General features: G+C 39.7%; 2 protein-coding genes across 2 annotated transcripts in view; both read right to left on the reverse strand.

The window, feature by feature from the left end:
- tmcc3 (transmembrane and coiled-coil domain family 3) overlaps positions 1 to 6,647 on the reverse strand; it is a 63,204-nt gene extending 56,557 nt beyond the window's left edge. The window contains exons 1-2 of the mRNA XM_061983651.1: positions 6,506 to 6,647; positions 6,093 to 6,186 (exon numbers count right to left, since the gene is read on the reverse strand). Of these exons, the coding sequence (XP_061839635.1) occupies positions 6,093 to 6,179 (87 nt within the window). The 5' untranslated portion in view covers positions 6,180 to 6,186; positions 6,506 to 6,647. The remainder of the gene's footprint in view (positions 1 to 6,092; positions 6,187 to 6,505) is intronic.
- Positions 6,648 to 6,769: 122 nt separating this feature from the next.
- On the reverse strand, positions 6,770 to 14,427 carry ndufa12 (NADH:ubiquinone oxidoreductase subunit A12). Its single transcript, XM_061983655.1, has 4 exons — positions 14,280 to 14,427; positions 14,002 to 14,087; positions 11,374 to 11,461; positions 6,770 to 7,002 (listed from the first exon to the last, which is right to left on the reverse strand). The coding sequence occupies exons 1-4, from the start codon at positions 14,366 to 14,368 to the stop codon at positions 6,822 to 6,824; spliced, it is 444 nt and encodes a 147-aa protein (XP_061839639.1). The 5' UTR covers positions 14,369 to 14,427; the 3' UTR covers positions 6,770 to 6,821.
- Positions 14,428 to 14,771: the final 344 nt, after the last annotated feature.

Raw genomic sequence — 14,771 nt, forward strand, 5'->3', positions numbered from 1 at the left:
GATTTGAAAATCCTCTTCAACTTATATTCAATTGAATAGACTGCAAAGACAAGATATTTAACATCCGAACTGGTAATCTTAGTTATTTTTAGCTCATTTGGAATTTGATGACTGCAATGTGTTTCAAAAAAGCTGGCACAAGTGGCAAAAAAGACTGAGAAAGTTGAGGAATGCTCACCAAACACTTATTTGGAACATCCCACAGGTGAACAGGCTAATTGGGAACAGGTGGGTGCCATGATTGGGTATAAAAGCAGCTTCCACGAAATGCTCAGTCATTCACAAACAAGGATGGGGCGAGGGTCACCACTTAGTCAACAAATGCCTGAGCAAATTGTTAAACAGTTTAAGAAAAACATTTATCAACCAGCTATTGCAAGGAATTTAGGGATTTCACCATCTACGGTCCTTAATATCATCAAAAGGTTCAGAAAATCTGGAGAAATCACTGCACGTAAGCGGCAATGCCCGTGACTTTCGATCCCTCAAGCGGTACTGCATCAAAAAGCGACAGTGTGTAAAGGATATCACCACATGGGCTCAGGAACACTTCAGAAAACCACTGTCAGTAACTACAGTTGGTCGCTACATCTGTAAGTGCAAGTTAAAACTCTACTATGCAAAGCCAAAGCCATTTATCAACAACACCCAGAAACGCCGCCAGCTTCGCTGGACCTAAGCTCATATAAGATGGACTGATGCAAAGCGGAAAGGTATTCTGTGATCTGACGAGTCCACATTGTTTTTATAAACTATGGAAGTCGTGTCCTCTGGAACAAAGAGGAAATGAACCATCCGGACTGTTATAGGCGCAAAGTGTAAAGGCCAGCATGTGTGATGGTATGGGGGTGTATTAGTGCCCAAGACAGGGGTAACTTACACATCTGTGAAGGCGCCATTAATGCTGAAAGGTACATACAGGTTTTGGCGCAACATAAGTTGCCATCCAAGCAACGTCGTTTTCATGGACGCCCCTGCTTATTTCAGCAAGACAATGCCAAGCCACATTCTGCACGTCACAGGCAGGCCAGTCTAGTACCCGCACTCTTTTACTAGGAAGCCACGCTGTTTTAACACGCGGCTTGGCATTGTCTTGCAGAAATAAGCAGGGGCGTCCATGATAACGTTGCTTGGACGGCAACATATGTTGAACAGTCCGGGTGGTTCTTTTCCTCTTTGGTGCGGAGTTTTCGTCCACAGTTTCCAAAAACACTTTGAAATGTGGATTTGTCAGACCACAGAACACTTTTCCACTTTGCATCAGTCCATCTTAGATGAGCTCGGGCAAAGCGAAGCCGGCGGCGTTTCTGGGTGTTGTTGATAAATGGCTTTCGCTTTGCATGTAGAGTTATAACTTGCACTTACAGATGCAGCGACCAACTGTGGTTACTGACAGTGGTTTTCTGAAGTGTTCCTGAGCCCATGTGGTGATATCCTTTACCCACTGATGTCGCTTTTTTATGCAGTACCGCCAGAGGGATCGAATGTCACGGGCATGCCGCTTACCTGCAGTGATTTCTCCAGATTCTCTGAACCCTTTGATGATATTACGGACCGTAGATGGCGAAATCCCTAAATTCCTTGCAATAGCTGGTTGAGAAAGTTTTTTCTTAAACTGTTCAACAATTTGCTCATGCATTTGTTGACAAAGTGGTGACCCTCGCTCCATCCTTGTTTGTGAATGACTGAGCATTTCGTGGAAGCTGCTTTTATACCCAATCATGGCACCCACCTGTTCCCAATTAGTCTGTTCACCTGTGGGATGTTCCAAATAAGTGTTTGATGAATATTCCTCAACTTTCTCAGTCTTTTTTCCCACGTGTGCCAGCTTTTTTTAAACATGTTGCAGGCATCAAATTCCAAATGAGCTAATATTTGCAAAAGATCACGTTTACCAGTTCGAACGTTAAATATCTTGTCTTTGCAGTCTATTCAATTGAATATAAGTTGAAAAGGATTTGCAAATCATTGTCTTCTGTTTTTATTTACCATTTACACAACATCCCAACTTCACTGGTTTTGGGTTTTGTATTTAATTATCTAAACTTCATGTATCATCATTAAAGGTGACAATATGCATTGGTGGAGACACATTGTGATTGGTCTTGCTTCAGGACTGGGCAAAGTTGGGGCCTCATTGTGTATGCGTAAACACACACAGGAAGTGGACAGAAGTGGGGCATGGTGGGTATTTTTTCAGCGCAGTGCTTGGGGTGGGAGGGCAGGTAAAAAAAAAAAAGAAAACAAGACCCAAGGCAGCAACTGTGACCCATTAAAGTTGAAAAGCTCAAACTGCGGTGCAAGACCTGACACCAGCACTGTGCTCTGGTGGAGCGTGCGTGGCGAGACAGTGATGCTGAAGCGAAGCGATGGAGGACACGGCGACGCACTGTGGGTGCACTTAAAATGAGAGATGTCAGTTGGCAGCGGGGACGATGAGGATGAGGAAGAGGCCTGGACTTGACATCACTTTGGGTCTGTGCCCCCATCACACTTTATTTTTTAAAGGAGCACTATTTTGCAAGGGACGAATCAGCTAATGACATCAACGTAATATATTCTTGGGAGATGCACCAATGTTAATAAATCAAGAGTGTTTTGTAGTCTGACTCAGTAGCTGTCTTCACTATCTAGTTCAGAGGTCTTCCACAGGGGGTCAACGACCCCTAGGACAGGGGTCGGCAACCCGCGGCTCCGGAGCCGCATGCGGCTCTTTGATCACTCTGATGCGGCTCAGCTGCATACTTGCCGACCCCCCCGGGAGACTTCCGAATTTCAGTGCCTCTCGCAGAAAATTCTCCGATTTTCACCCTAACAATAATAATAAGGGCGTGCTATGATGATACAGCATTTAGCGCCCTCTACAATCTGTATAAACAGCGTGCCAGCCCAGCCTTTTGTTATATGCATCTTCTGCTTGCACATGTAAGTGACAGCAAGCATACTTGGTCAACAGCCACACAGGTTACACTGACGTTGACCATATAAAACAACTTTAACACTCTTACTAATAATGCACCACGCTTTGAACCAAAACCAAACAAGAATGACAAACACAGTTCGAGAGAACATCTGCACCTTAACACAACCAAACCCCGCCCCCACCCCAACCCTGCTCCCTCACACATCAACCCCCCCCCCCCCCCCCCCCCCCCCCCCCCGTGCGTCCGTTGAGGTGGGCGGGGTTTGGTAGCGGGGGTGTGTAATGTAGCCCGGAAGAGTTAGGGCTGCATGGGATTCTGGGTATTTGTCCTGTTGTGTTTATGTTGTGTTACGGTGCAGATGTTCTCCCGAAATGTGTTTGTCATTCTTGTTTAGTGTGGGTTCACAGTGTGGCGCATTATTAGTAAGAGTGTTAAAGTTTTTAGTTTTTGGTTTTTTTATGCCGACACCGTCAGTATAACCTGTGTGGTTGTTGACCAAGTATGCCTTGCTGTCACTTACATGAGCAAGCAAAAGCCTCAGACAAGGTGTGGCTGATCAGACACGCTGGTTATAGTGGGTGCTATATACTGCACAATCACGGCACGCATGACGCTGACAAGCGGGAGCCCCACACAAAGTGTAGCTGATCAGGCACGTTGATTGTGGTGGCTGCTATATGCTGTACCATCACGGCACGCATGACGCTGACAAGCGCCATTCATATAAAACCCGCGTGCCGCACCAGCATTCAAATTCCATATTAAGGTATGGGCAGCGTGTCTGAGACCCCTAGTTTATACATAGCACAAAGCAAAAAAAAAACTTATTATGCAGTGTTATTTTACATTTCAAAAATTTCTTGTGGCTCCCATTGTTATCTTTAATTTGTGAAACTGGTCAAAATGGCTCTTTGACTGGTAAAGGTTGCCGACCCCTGCCCTAGGACATCTGCAGAGGTACCGCGCGGGGGCGGGGGGTTACTTTTTTTAATGTGTTCTTTTATTCCGCGTGCAATTTTTCCACACATTTAAATGTCTTTGGTTTATAATTACTCACTGTACATTGCAGGTTTGAAATAAAAACATGCATAAATAAGTTGAAATATAATAATCTTAGCATTTAAGAGATCTAGCTATTATCTAGCTAATAGCTGGTACTATTTGAATTAACAAGGTATCTTTAGGATATGTTTCATTTAAAACACAATTGTGTACAAGATATATAAGTAAGTGGTCCCCGCTACATTTCTCCATCAGTTTGGGGGTCCGTGCACTGGAAAACATTGAAGACCCCTGATCTAGATCGGGGGTCAGCAACCCGCGGCTCTTTAGCGCCGCCCTGGAGCTTTTTTTAAAAATGTATCTGAAATGGAAAAAAATGGGGTGAAAAATAAGTTTTTTGTTGTAATATGGTTTCTGTAGGAGGACAAACACGACACAAACCTTCCTATTTGTTAGAAAGCACACTGTTTAATAAGTTTGTGTTTAATGCTTCACTGATGAGAGTATTTGGCGAGCGCCGCTTTGTCCTACTAATTTCAGCACCCCTTGAACTCACTGTTTGGACTGAGACTCAACAGTTTGTTTACATGTACAACTTTCTCCGACGCTGCCACAGAACGCCGTGTTTTATGCCACTCCTTCTTTGTCTCATTTTGTCCACCAAATGTTTTGTGCTGTGCGTGAAGGCACAAAGGTGAGCTTTGTTGATGTTATTGACTTGTTGGAGTGCTAATCAGGCATATTTGGTCACTGCATGGCTGCAAGCTAACATGCTATTTAGGCTAGCTGTATGTACAGTACATATTGCATCATTATGCCTCATTAGAGCTCATTTAATTTCCTTTACTTATGTCCTTTGTGTAATTAATTTGCATGTCTCATGACACATCATCTGTATGTAATATTGGCTGAATTTCTGATATTTGTTTGTGCGCCATGTTGTTCCAGACCACAGCAAACGTTACCTAGCTTGCAAAGATTGTAAAAAATCTACTAGAAGAAGACAGCCTACTTGGACACACACATCTACACCTTTGGCCATTCTAAGACTAAGTCATTTCCAGGAGTTACCTCATCCTCTGAGAAAGTTTACTAATGTTTTCCAATGTTGTAAAAATGTGTAGAATAAATATTACATTTCAACATTTCTGCCAACAAAGATTTGCGTCAGCCTGTGACACAGTCATTTTGATAGTAGGCTAATATAGCTAATTAGCCACTTACATCATGTGTTGTCTTCATTATAACACTTATGAAGTCATTTTGATAGTAGGCTAATATAGCTAATTAGCCACTTACATCATGTGTTGTCTTCATTATAACGCTTATGAAGTCATTTTGATAGTAGGCTAATATAGCTAATTAGCCACTTACATCATGTGTTGTCTTCATTATAACACTTATGAAGTCATTTTGATAGTAGGCTAATATAGCTAATTAGCCACTTACATCATGTGTTGTCTTCATTATAACGCCTATGAAGTCATTTTGATAGTAGGCTAATATAGCTAATTAGCCACTTACATCATGTGTTGTCTTCATTATAACACTTATGAAGTCATTTTGATAGTAGGCTAATATAGCTAATTAGCCACTTACATCATGTGTTGTCTTCATTATAACACTTATGAAGTCATTTTGATAGTAGGCTAATATAGCTAATTAGCCACTTACATCATGTGTTGTCTTCATTATAACACTTATGAAGTCATTTTGATAGTAGGCTAATATAGCTAATTAGCCACTTACATCAAGTGTTGTCTTCATTATAACGCTTATGAAGTCATTTTGATAGTAGGCTAATATAGCTAATTAGCCACTTGCATCATGTGTTGTCTTCATTATAACACTTATGAAGTCATTTTGATAGTAGGCTAATATAGCTAATTAGCCACTTACATCATGTGTTGTCTTCATTATAATGCTTATGAAGTCATTTTGATAGTAGGCTAATATAGCTAATTAGCCACTTATATCATGTGTTGTCTTCATTATAACACTTATATATAAGGCTTTTATTTTTTTGCGGCTCCAGGCAGATTACTTTTTTGTATTTATGGTCCAATATGGCTCTTTCAACATTTTGGGTTGCCGAACCCTGATCCAGATGATACAAATGAGAGGACACAGCACCCTCCTTTGGTCAAGAATAGTAATGACACTTACACTTTGGCGTCTTCTCGCTCCTTTTTCTTCTTCTTCTTCCAAACTGTCCCCGACAGGACACAGTGACGTCAGAGTGAGCCTCCTCATCTGTCAGCTAATGAAAACATCTGAGTAAGTGAAAAATTAAACGGCAATATTTGTAATCATTTCTCTGCATTCTATTAAGGGCAATGTTGTTATAGCTTAAAAGTGTGGATACAGTACATAACATTTTTTAAATCAGTATATTGCTATGAATATCTGAAAAAGCTTCAACCCGACCTTAAAAGTCCTTAAATTTGGCCCTTACTGTATTAAACTATGAAGCTAAAAGAAGTTTTTTTCCTTTGTGCATATTTTTTTGCATCAGTCCATGTCCACAAATGCATATTTTCTGCACAAGTATTGCAGTAAAAAAAACATAAAAGGCGAACCTTAGCGTGCTGGACGAGAGCCACAACGATGCACTTCCTGTCCTCTCAGCCGCAGGGAAGCTTTAGCAACACGAAATGCCGCACGCTGCAACTTTGCCGTGGATAATCCTGCAGCGATTAACACGCAGCATACACCCCAAATAAGGTCACCAAAATACTCCCCACAGCTCTGAGGATGATGCAGAAGCTCACCTGTTTGTCAGTTTGTCCTCATTCACACTGTGCCACACCCACGCCATGCTAAGAAAAGTCAGGTGACTTCCATTGTGAAGGTACATACAGAGGTTTTATTGAGGAGAACATCAGTTTCAGGAGCTCAATGAGCTCCGGCTTGGGGCGGCACCCACTCGTGAATCTTTTTGCGGGTAGTGGAGTAGGGCACGTACTGCTGGGGGCTGCCGCTCGTGTTGAACTGGTGGACCTCGGCCAGGAACTTCTTGGGCTCCGGAGGGTGTGTTGTCGGGGGGTCGTCTGTCATGCAGTGGAGCCAGCGATGCCTGAAGGACACAATGCACAATTAGTGTTGTCCCGGTACCAAAATGTATTTTGATACTTTTCTAAATAAAAGGGGACCACAAAAAATGTCATTATTGGCTTTATTTGAACAAAACATCTTAGTGTACATGAAACATATGTTTATTATTGCAATTTAGTCCTTAAATAAAATAGTGAACATACTAGACAACTTGTCTTTTAGTAGTAAGTAAACAAACAAAGGCTCCTAATTAGTCTATGCAGTAACATATTGTGTCATTTTCCATTCTATTATTTTGTCAACATTATGAGGGACAAGCTGTAAAAATGTATTATTAATCTACTTGTTCATTTACTGTTAATATCTGCTTATTTTCTGTTTTAACATGTTCTATCTACACTTCTGTTAAAATGTAATAATCACTTATTTTTCTGTTTGATACTTTACATTAGTTTTGGATGATACCACAAATTTAGGGGCGGTATGGCGTAGTGCAGGGGTGCTCACACTTTTTCTGCAGGCGAGCTATTTTTCAATTGATCAAGTCGTGGGGATCTACCTCATTCATATATATAATTTATATTTACTTATTTATGAAACATATGTTTTTGTTAACAAGTTAAAGGTGTTTAATGATAATACAAGCATGTTTAACACATATAGTTAATATTGTTAATAAATTAAAGGTGTTTAATGAAAATACAAGTTTGTTTAATACATATAGTTAATATTGTTAACAAGTTAAAGGTGATTAATGATAATACAAGCATGTTTAACACAAAAAGTTAATATTGTTAAGTTAAAGGTGTTTAAAGATAATGCAAACATGTTTAACACATATAGTTAATATTGTTAACAAGTTAAAGATGTTTAGTGATAATGCAAGCATGTTTAACACATATAGTTAATATTGTTAATAAATTAAAGGTGTTTAATGATAATACAAGCATGTTTAACACAGTTAATATTGTTAACAAGTTAAAGATGTTTAGTGATAATGCAAGCATGTTTAACACATATAGTTAATATTGTTAATAAATTAAAGGTGTTTAATGATAATACAAGAATGTTTAACACATAGTTAATATTGTTAACAAGTTAAAGGTGTTTAAAGATAATACAAGCATGTTTAACACATATAGTTAATATTGTTAATAAGTTAAAGGTGTTTAAAGATAATACAAGCATGTTTAACACATATAGTTAATATTGTTAATAAGTTAAAAGTGTAACAAGCATGTTACAATTACAAGCACACATATAGATTCCTTTCTTTTGAGACTCTTATTTTGGTAGCGCAGGCAGGATGAAGTAGCGCTTTTATTGTGCAACTGTGCAGTCGGTCTTTGGAGTTTTGACGACAGGTACGGCGCCAGAGTCTGTTGAAATAAAGTGTTTCTCGCCTTCCAGTCGGTAATTTTAAAGAGCTGGCAGCAGCCAGCGTCATCTCAGAAGACCCTCGGGTGCCGTGAACGTCAATCAAGTGACGAAAGTGACGTCATAGTGAAGATTTATGATCGCTCATTTTTAGGACTATTTTTTTAATGGCTGGCTGGTGATCGACTGACACACCCTCCGAGATCGACCGGTAGCTCGCGATCGACGTAATGAGCACCCCTGGCGTAGTGGGTAGAGCGGTCGTGCCAGAAACCTGAAGGTTGCCGGTTCGCTCCCCGCCTCTTGACATCCAAATCGCTGCCGTTGTGTCCTTGGGCAGGACACTTCACCCTTGCCCCCGGTGCCGCTCACACTGGTGAATGAATGATGAATGAATGATAGGTGGTGGTCAGAGGGGCCGTGGCGCAAACTGGCAGCCTCGCTTCCGTCAGTCTACCCCAGGGCAGCTGTGGCTACCAATGTAGCTTACCACCACTAGGTGTGAATGAATGATGGGTTCCCACTTCTCTGTGAGCGCTTTGAGTATCTAACAATAGAAACACGCGATATAAAATCTTATACTCCAGTGTAGGGATGTCCCGATCCAGGTTTTTGCACTTCCGATCCGATACCGATGTTGTTTTTGCACTTCCGATCCGATACCGATACTGGCTGATACTGGCCTATCCGAGCATGTATTAAAGTTTAAAGTTATTTAGCCTACTTAGTTGTCAGAATCATGTTGAAAAGGGTTTTAGTACTCTTGATAACAACTAGCCAGCTGAATTAGGGGAGTTTGAATAATACACAATGGTTGGTAACAAGAAACTGACCTGTTTATTCAAGGATAAACACAAAATAGACAAAATTATACATGACAAACAGAAATGGCATCATTGAACTAGGGCTGGGCGATATGGCCTTTTTTAAATATCGCAATATTTTAAGGCCATATCGCGATACACGATATATATGTGGATATTTTGCCTTAGCCTTGAATAATCACAGCAGTATGATGATTCTATGTGTCTACATTAAAACATTCTTCTTCATACTGCATTAATATATGCTACTTTTAAACTTTCATGCAGAGAAGGAAATCACAACTAAAAAAATCACTATTTTTTTCATACGGTGTTGATGTGGAAATGTTTGCCTCTGCATTTTGATGGTGTGGGCGTGTGGCACCGAATGGAGATGTTGATGTGCGGAGTTTCAAACACTCTTCATTCTCTAGCAGGGGACTTTTCAAATGATGCTACATATTAGCAGTAATTCTACTTTTTATAGCAACACTTTTGCCCCACACTTGACGAATAACGGTTGTCTGTTCGACATATTCCCACTTGAAGCCAAACCACCGCCAGACGATGCTAATTTTTCTTGGGAATTAATTATTTCTTCCTTCGTTCATATTACCGCTCAGACGGCTACGCTAGCATCACAGCTAACTTTAGCTATGCTGCTACCTCTCTGCTGGGAGAGGGCGTATACGTATGTGACGTATGACGTGACAGTATGTGACGTATGTAAGAAGGTGCGCTTGCTGTCTGAGAAGGAGACACAGGAAAGAGCGAGGAGAGCCAGCAGCTAAAAGCAACTGCGTGAGAACGTATACTCCACGATATAGTCATTTTCTATATCGCACAGAGACAGCTGACATTTTTACCGGTAACTTTTAATTCACATGGCCGTCTTAACGGTTAGAACACAGACCTGTGGATGTGTTGAAGGTGTGCTGGAAAATGCGGAACGGAATTTAGGGAGCAGCAGAAAAGTGGAATGCATTTTTTTTTTTTAAACTGGATCTGGATCCGCATTTTCCCATGCCTTGCCGATACGCATTTTTGGCAAATATCGGCGGCCGATCCGATCCAAATATCGGATCGGGACATCCCTACTCCAGTGCGACTTATATGTTTTTTTCCTTCTTTATTATGCATTTTCGGCCAGTGCGACTTATATTCCGGAGCGACTTATAGTCCGAAAAATACGGTATATGGTATAAATCAGGGGTCGGGAACCTTTTTGGATGAGAGAGCCATGAAAGCCAAATATTTGAAAATGGATTTCCGTGAGAGCCATATAATATTTTTTAACACTGAATACAACTAAATGCATGCATTTTTAGGTAAGAACAACATTTTTAGAGTATAATAAGTCTCTTATTCTTTTTAATAACATTGTTATTCTGAAGCTAACCAATAATAAATAAAATACTTCTTACCATTAATGCGACTTCTTGAACAGGTGCAGTAGAAAACAGATGGATGAATTAAAATGCATTAGAATGTTTTATATTTTCAACGTTATTTTTAACACTGTGATTACCAGCGGAATTATTCATTACTTATCGTGTTAAGCCATGTCAGCTAAGATTTATCTGAGAGCCAGATGCAGTCATCAAAAGAGCCACAGGTTCCCTTTCCCCTGGTATAAATCTACAAGATACTCAACAACTGCATCCTAAGAGAAGGTCGCTCTCCTTCACGAGACTTGACCCGTTTCTCATACAAACTCTCAATGAGAGATTCCTGTGGACCTTTCAAAGGTCCTTGAAAATAACCTTTCAAGGACCTTTGAAACCCAAAGAGCCCAATGTGGGAATTATCATCACAAGCCTGGTCACAGTTTTGTCAGAAGTAACTTTGAGGTGTGTGAGGAGAAGGGGACTTGCGCTTATTTGCTACAAAGGCGGGTTTGCCTTTGTAGCAAATAAGTTCCTTATTTTTCTCTATTCTCTTGTTGTAGGGCAGACTGGCTCGTACATGCACACGCATTCTCCGCCGTTACCATTTGTAATACAAAGTAACGTATAGCTTAATCTTTCAGTAGACTCGCTATGGAAGCGCTACAAGAAAGATGGCGGCGAGAAAACAGTCTGTAAAACATTATCTGCAACATTTTGACCAAAGACCCACCATTACATGCTATGTAGACCACAAGGAAGTGTTATAATGTAGAAAAAAAAAATCCTAATACAGTATGACCCATTTAAGTTCAATAGGATACGGACCATTCGGCGGGCACCATGCTGCCGTCCACATCCCACAAAGTGTTCTTTCCGTTCATCTGTGTGGTGTAGATCACCCAGCGATGTCGTCCTGGATACAGTTTTGACACACACAACAGTTACAGAATACAGAGTGGTGTAATAGTACTAATACAACTTTGTTGACGGTTTTAAATGTGAAGCTTTCTCTCTGCTGTGGTCACTCAAGAGCGTTTCACGCCTCATCGAGCCATCGTGATTAGCGGGTGCGGTTGTTTTCATCACCACTATACACCAATGCTGATGACGTAGAACACATATCGGAGTTTATTTAAAGTATTTACATTTTCGAAATGAACAAGCTCTGACAAAACTCCACTGCAAAAAATCTTTTGTGAGTAAAATGTTGACTGGAATCCCTATTATAATACAAGTTATACATTTATCTCTGAGTGTGCCAACATCTTTTTTAATTACCGTATTTTCCGGACTATAAGGCGCACTTAAAATCCTTTTTTCCCCTCAAAATTCGACAGTGCGCCTCATAACCCGGTGCGCCTAATGGACGGAATAATTCTGGTTTTGCTTACCGACCTTGAAGCTATTTTATTTGGTACATGGTGAAATGATAAATGTGACCAGTAGATGGCAGTCACACATAAGAGACACATGTAGCCTGAAATATGATGGCAATATGACTCAAATAAACAACATCAACATTTTAAATGTTCCATTGAAAATATAGAACATTACACACGGTGCTCAAAAATCTATCAAAATGTTTTAGTACGACTTTGGTCAATCAATCAAAGTTTACTTATATAGCCCTAAATCACGAGTGTCTCAAAGGGCTGCACAAGCCACAACGAATTGGTAAGCTATGAATCCGCACGGCTTGATGGATTGTATGCGCATTAAACATACAAGTATCATTATGGTGTGTGTATAAGGTAAGACATATTATCTGGCGTTTTGTTTCGCAATATTATGCAAAAGCAACTTTTCTTACCTTCTGATCTGTATTTGGGATCTGCATAAACCCTGAAAATATATGCGTGTCCGCCTTTGTAGTTAGTGCCGACAACGTAGTCGATAAGCTTCTCCTTTTTAGATTTTGATTTTTTAGATTAAGATTTAGATTTATTGGTCCCCGTGGGGAAATTAATTTACACTGCTGTACATTTAAACAATAGACATTACTCATCACGGACAAAAATCGCAAAAAGACATCATACATGACCAACACATTTACAGGCTTGTCAGACAGGTTGGCTGGGCCTACCTTTTCTCTATCTTCTTGTTATGGGACATTCATCCTCTGCTGTTGCCATTTCTTATATAAAGTAGTGTAAATTTCTTACTTATATCTGTCAGTGAACTCGCCATGAAAGCGCTAAAACATACCGGTGTAGTGAGTTGACATTATTCACCCAAGGACCTTTAGTTATTAGAGTTCCGGTTGAGAGACGGTTTTCACGGGACACATTTCTGGCCTTTTTGTTATTTCCGGATGAGGAGATGCTGCGCCGTTATTGATTGAAGTAAAGTCTGAATGTCATTAAAACAGTTAGCGCCATCTTTTGACACTTCTTCCACTCCCGTCCTTGCACGCTACACCGCTACAACAAAGATGACGGGGAGAAGACGCTGTCGAAGGTGAGCCACGTAAATAAGACCGCCCACAAAACGGCGCATCCGGAAGCGAATGTCAAAAAGCGGCTTGAAGATGATCTGTAAAACATCATCAATGCAACATTTTGACCAAAGAACCACCATTACATGTTATGTAGACCACAAGGAAAACTTTTACATTTAGAAAAAATAATAATATGACTCCTTTAATGCGCCCTATAATCCGATGCGCCTTATATATGAAAAAAGATCTAAAATAGACCATTCATCGGCAGTGCGCCTTATAATCCGGTGCGACCTATGGTCCGGAAAATAAGGTAATCGATTCGCACAGTTTTTTTTGGACACGCCGATTGCTTTGCTGTTTGTTTTGTGACTCTTAAATCATGTCCGACCAGCAATGTTTAGAATACAATAGAATAGAATAGAAAGTACTTTATTGATCCCTGGGGGAAATTCAGCAACACAGTTCGCTCACAATAGACACTAAACATTTACATGTGAATAATATAAATACAGTCTATTATACAGCATTATTCACATGTGAATCAAATAAATACAGTCTATAATACAGCATTATTCATAAGTGAATAATATAAATACATTATACATGTACAGTACATGTACAGTCAAAAATGTACATGTACTTTACTATAACATTTCGTCACTTCCAACTCCAATTTCATGAAGTAAGCTTTTCAATGATAACCTTTTTTTTTTTAATGGTGTAAAAAAAAAAAAATACAAACTTAAGACATTTTCAACAAAAAGGTCACACCTAAAATCTTGAGCAATATTGACTTTTTAATGGAGAAATTGACCAAAAATGAGTGCGTTTTTCACCAGTTTTAAAAGTCCCTAACTTTGTTCATATTTATCACAGGAAATAGATACTTATATCACCGGACTCGTCCTTGCAAGACAGTAATGTAATCAATTATTATTTTTAAATTGTTCACACATACCTAAACAACTGGCGGATATAAAGTGGTAGAATGTAAATAAACAAGTTGGACTCACCAAAGAAATAGTTCTTCTTGTCCTCGTAGTATTTGTTGCCATATTTGTCAACACCAATCAGCGCCCCTGTCTTTACGTCGTTTACCCTGTCAAACAATTTCGACACATTAATTCAGCTTTATCCAAAAAAAAACCATACAATTTCCCCCCTTTTGACATTGGCACAGCCATGTTTGGCTGCTTTTATTAGCGTGCTAACTTAGCTTAGCAATGTGAACACATTCAGAGCAGTCATCTTGGGTTCGCTAGAAAACTCTCATAACAATGTTTTATTTTACCTAAAGAGTTGAAGAAGAAACCCTCTAATTCCGCCGTGACCTCCTATTTGTCCAAAAGCCCTTCGGACAACATTAACGTAACCCGCCATCTTTAGACGGAACCATTAAGGGGTCGGAACGACGTCTCACAGTAGTGTGTCCGGAAGGAAACAAGTGCACTACTTTGTGTTCCACATAAACATACCGTTAAAACAGTCACGCTCCCTCTAAGAATAAAATGTAGGTATATGAAATTGTTATAAGTACACATAACACTATATCCTTATTAAAGAAAAAAAAAGTTAAATTCTTATTTAAACTAACATTTTTTGACTGGCTTGAAACAGTTGATACTGGAAAAATACAATTAAATAAACTCAATACAAATTGATCAGCAATATTAACACAGGAGCACAACATAGTAGGTTAAAGTGTTTAACCTACAAAACAAAAACTATTAAAACAATTTGTGCTGATTTATATATATATATATATATATATATACACAAACCC

This window comes from Nerophis lumbriciformis, linkage group LG25 (genome assembly GCF_033978685.3).
Source record: "Nerophis lumbriciformis linkage group LG25, RoL_Nlum_v2.1, whole genome shotgun sequence".
Taxonomy (NCBI): domain Eukaryota; kingdom Metazoa; phylum Chordata; class Actinopteri; order Syngnathiformes; family Syngnathidae; genus Nerophis; species Nerophis lumbriciformis.

Bases quoted from the DNA above. Each gene is read 5' to 3' on its own strand.
- ndufa12 (XM_061983655.1), bottom strand. From the start codon at position 14,368: ATGGCGGGTTACGTTAATGTTGTCCGAAGGGCTTTTGGACAAATAGGA. The intron at 14,088-14,279 runs GTAAAATAAAAC...ATTGTTTGACAG, and splicing joins TTTCTTCTTCAACTCTTTAG to GGTAAACGACGTAAAGACAG. The intron at 11,462-14,001 runs GTGAGTCCAACT...AACTGTATCCAG, and splicing joins CAAGAAGAACTATTTCTTTG to GACGACATCGCTGGGTGATC.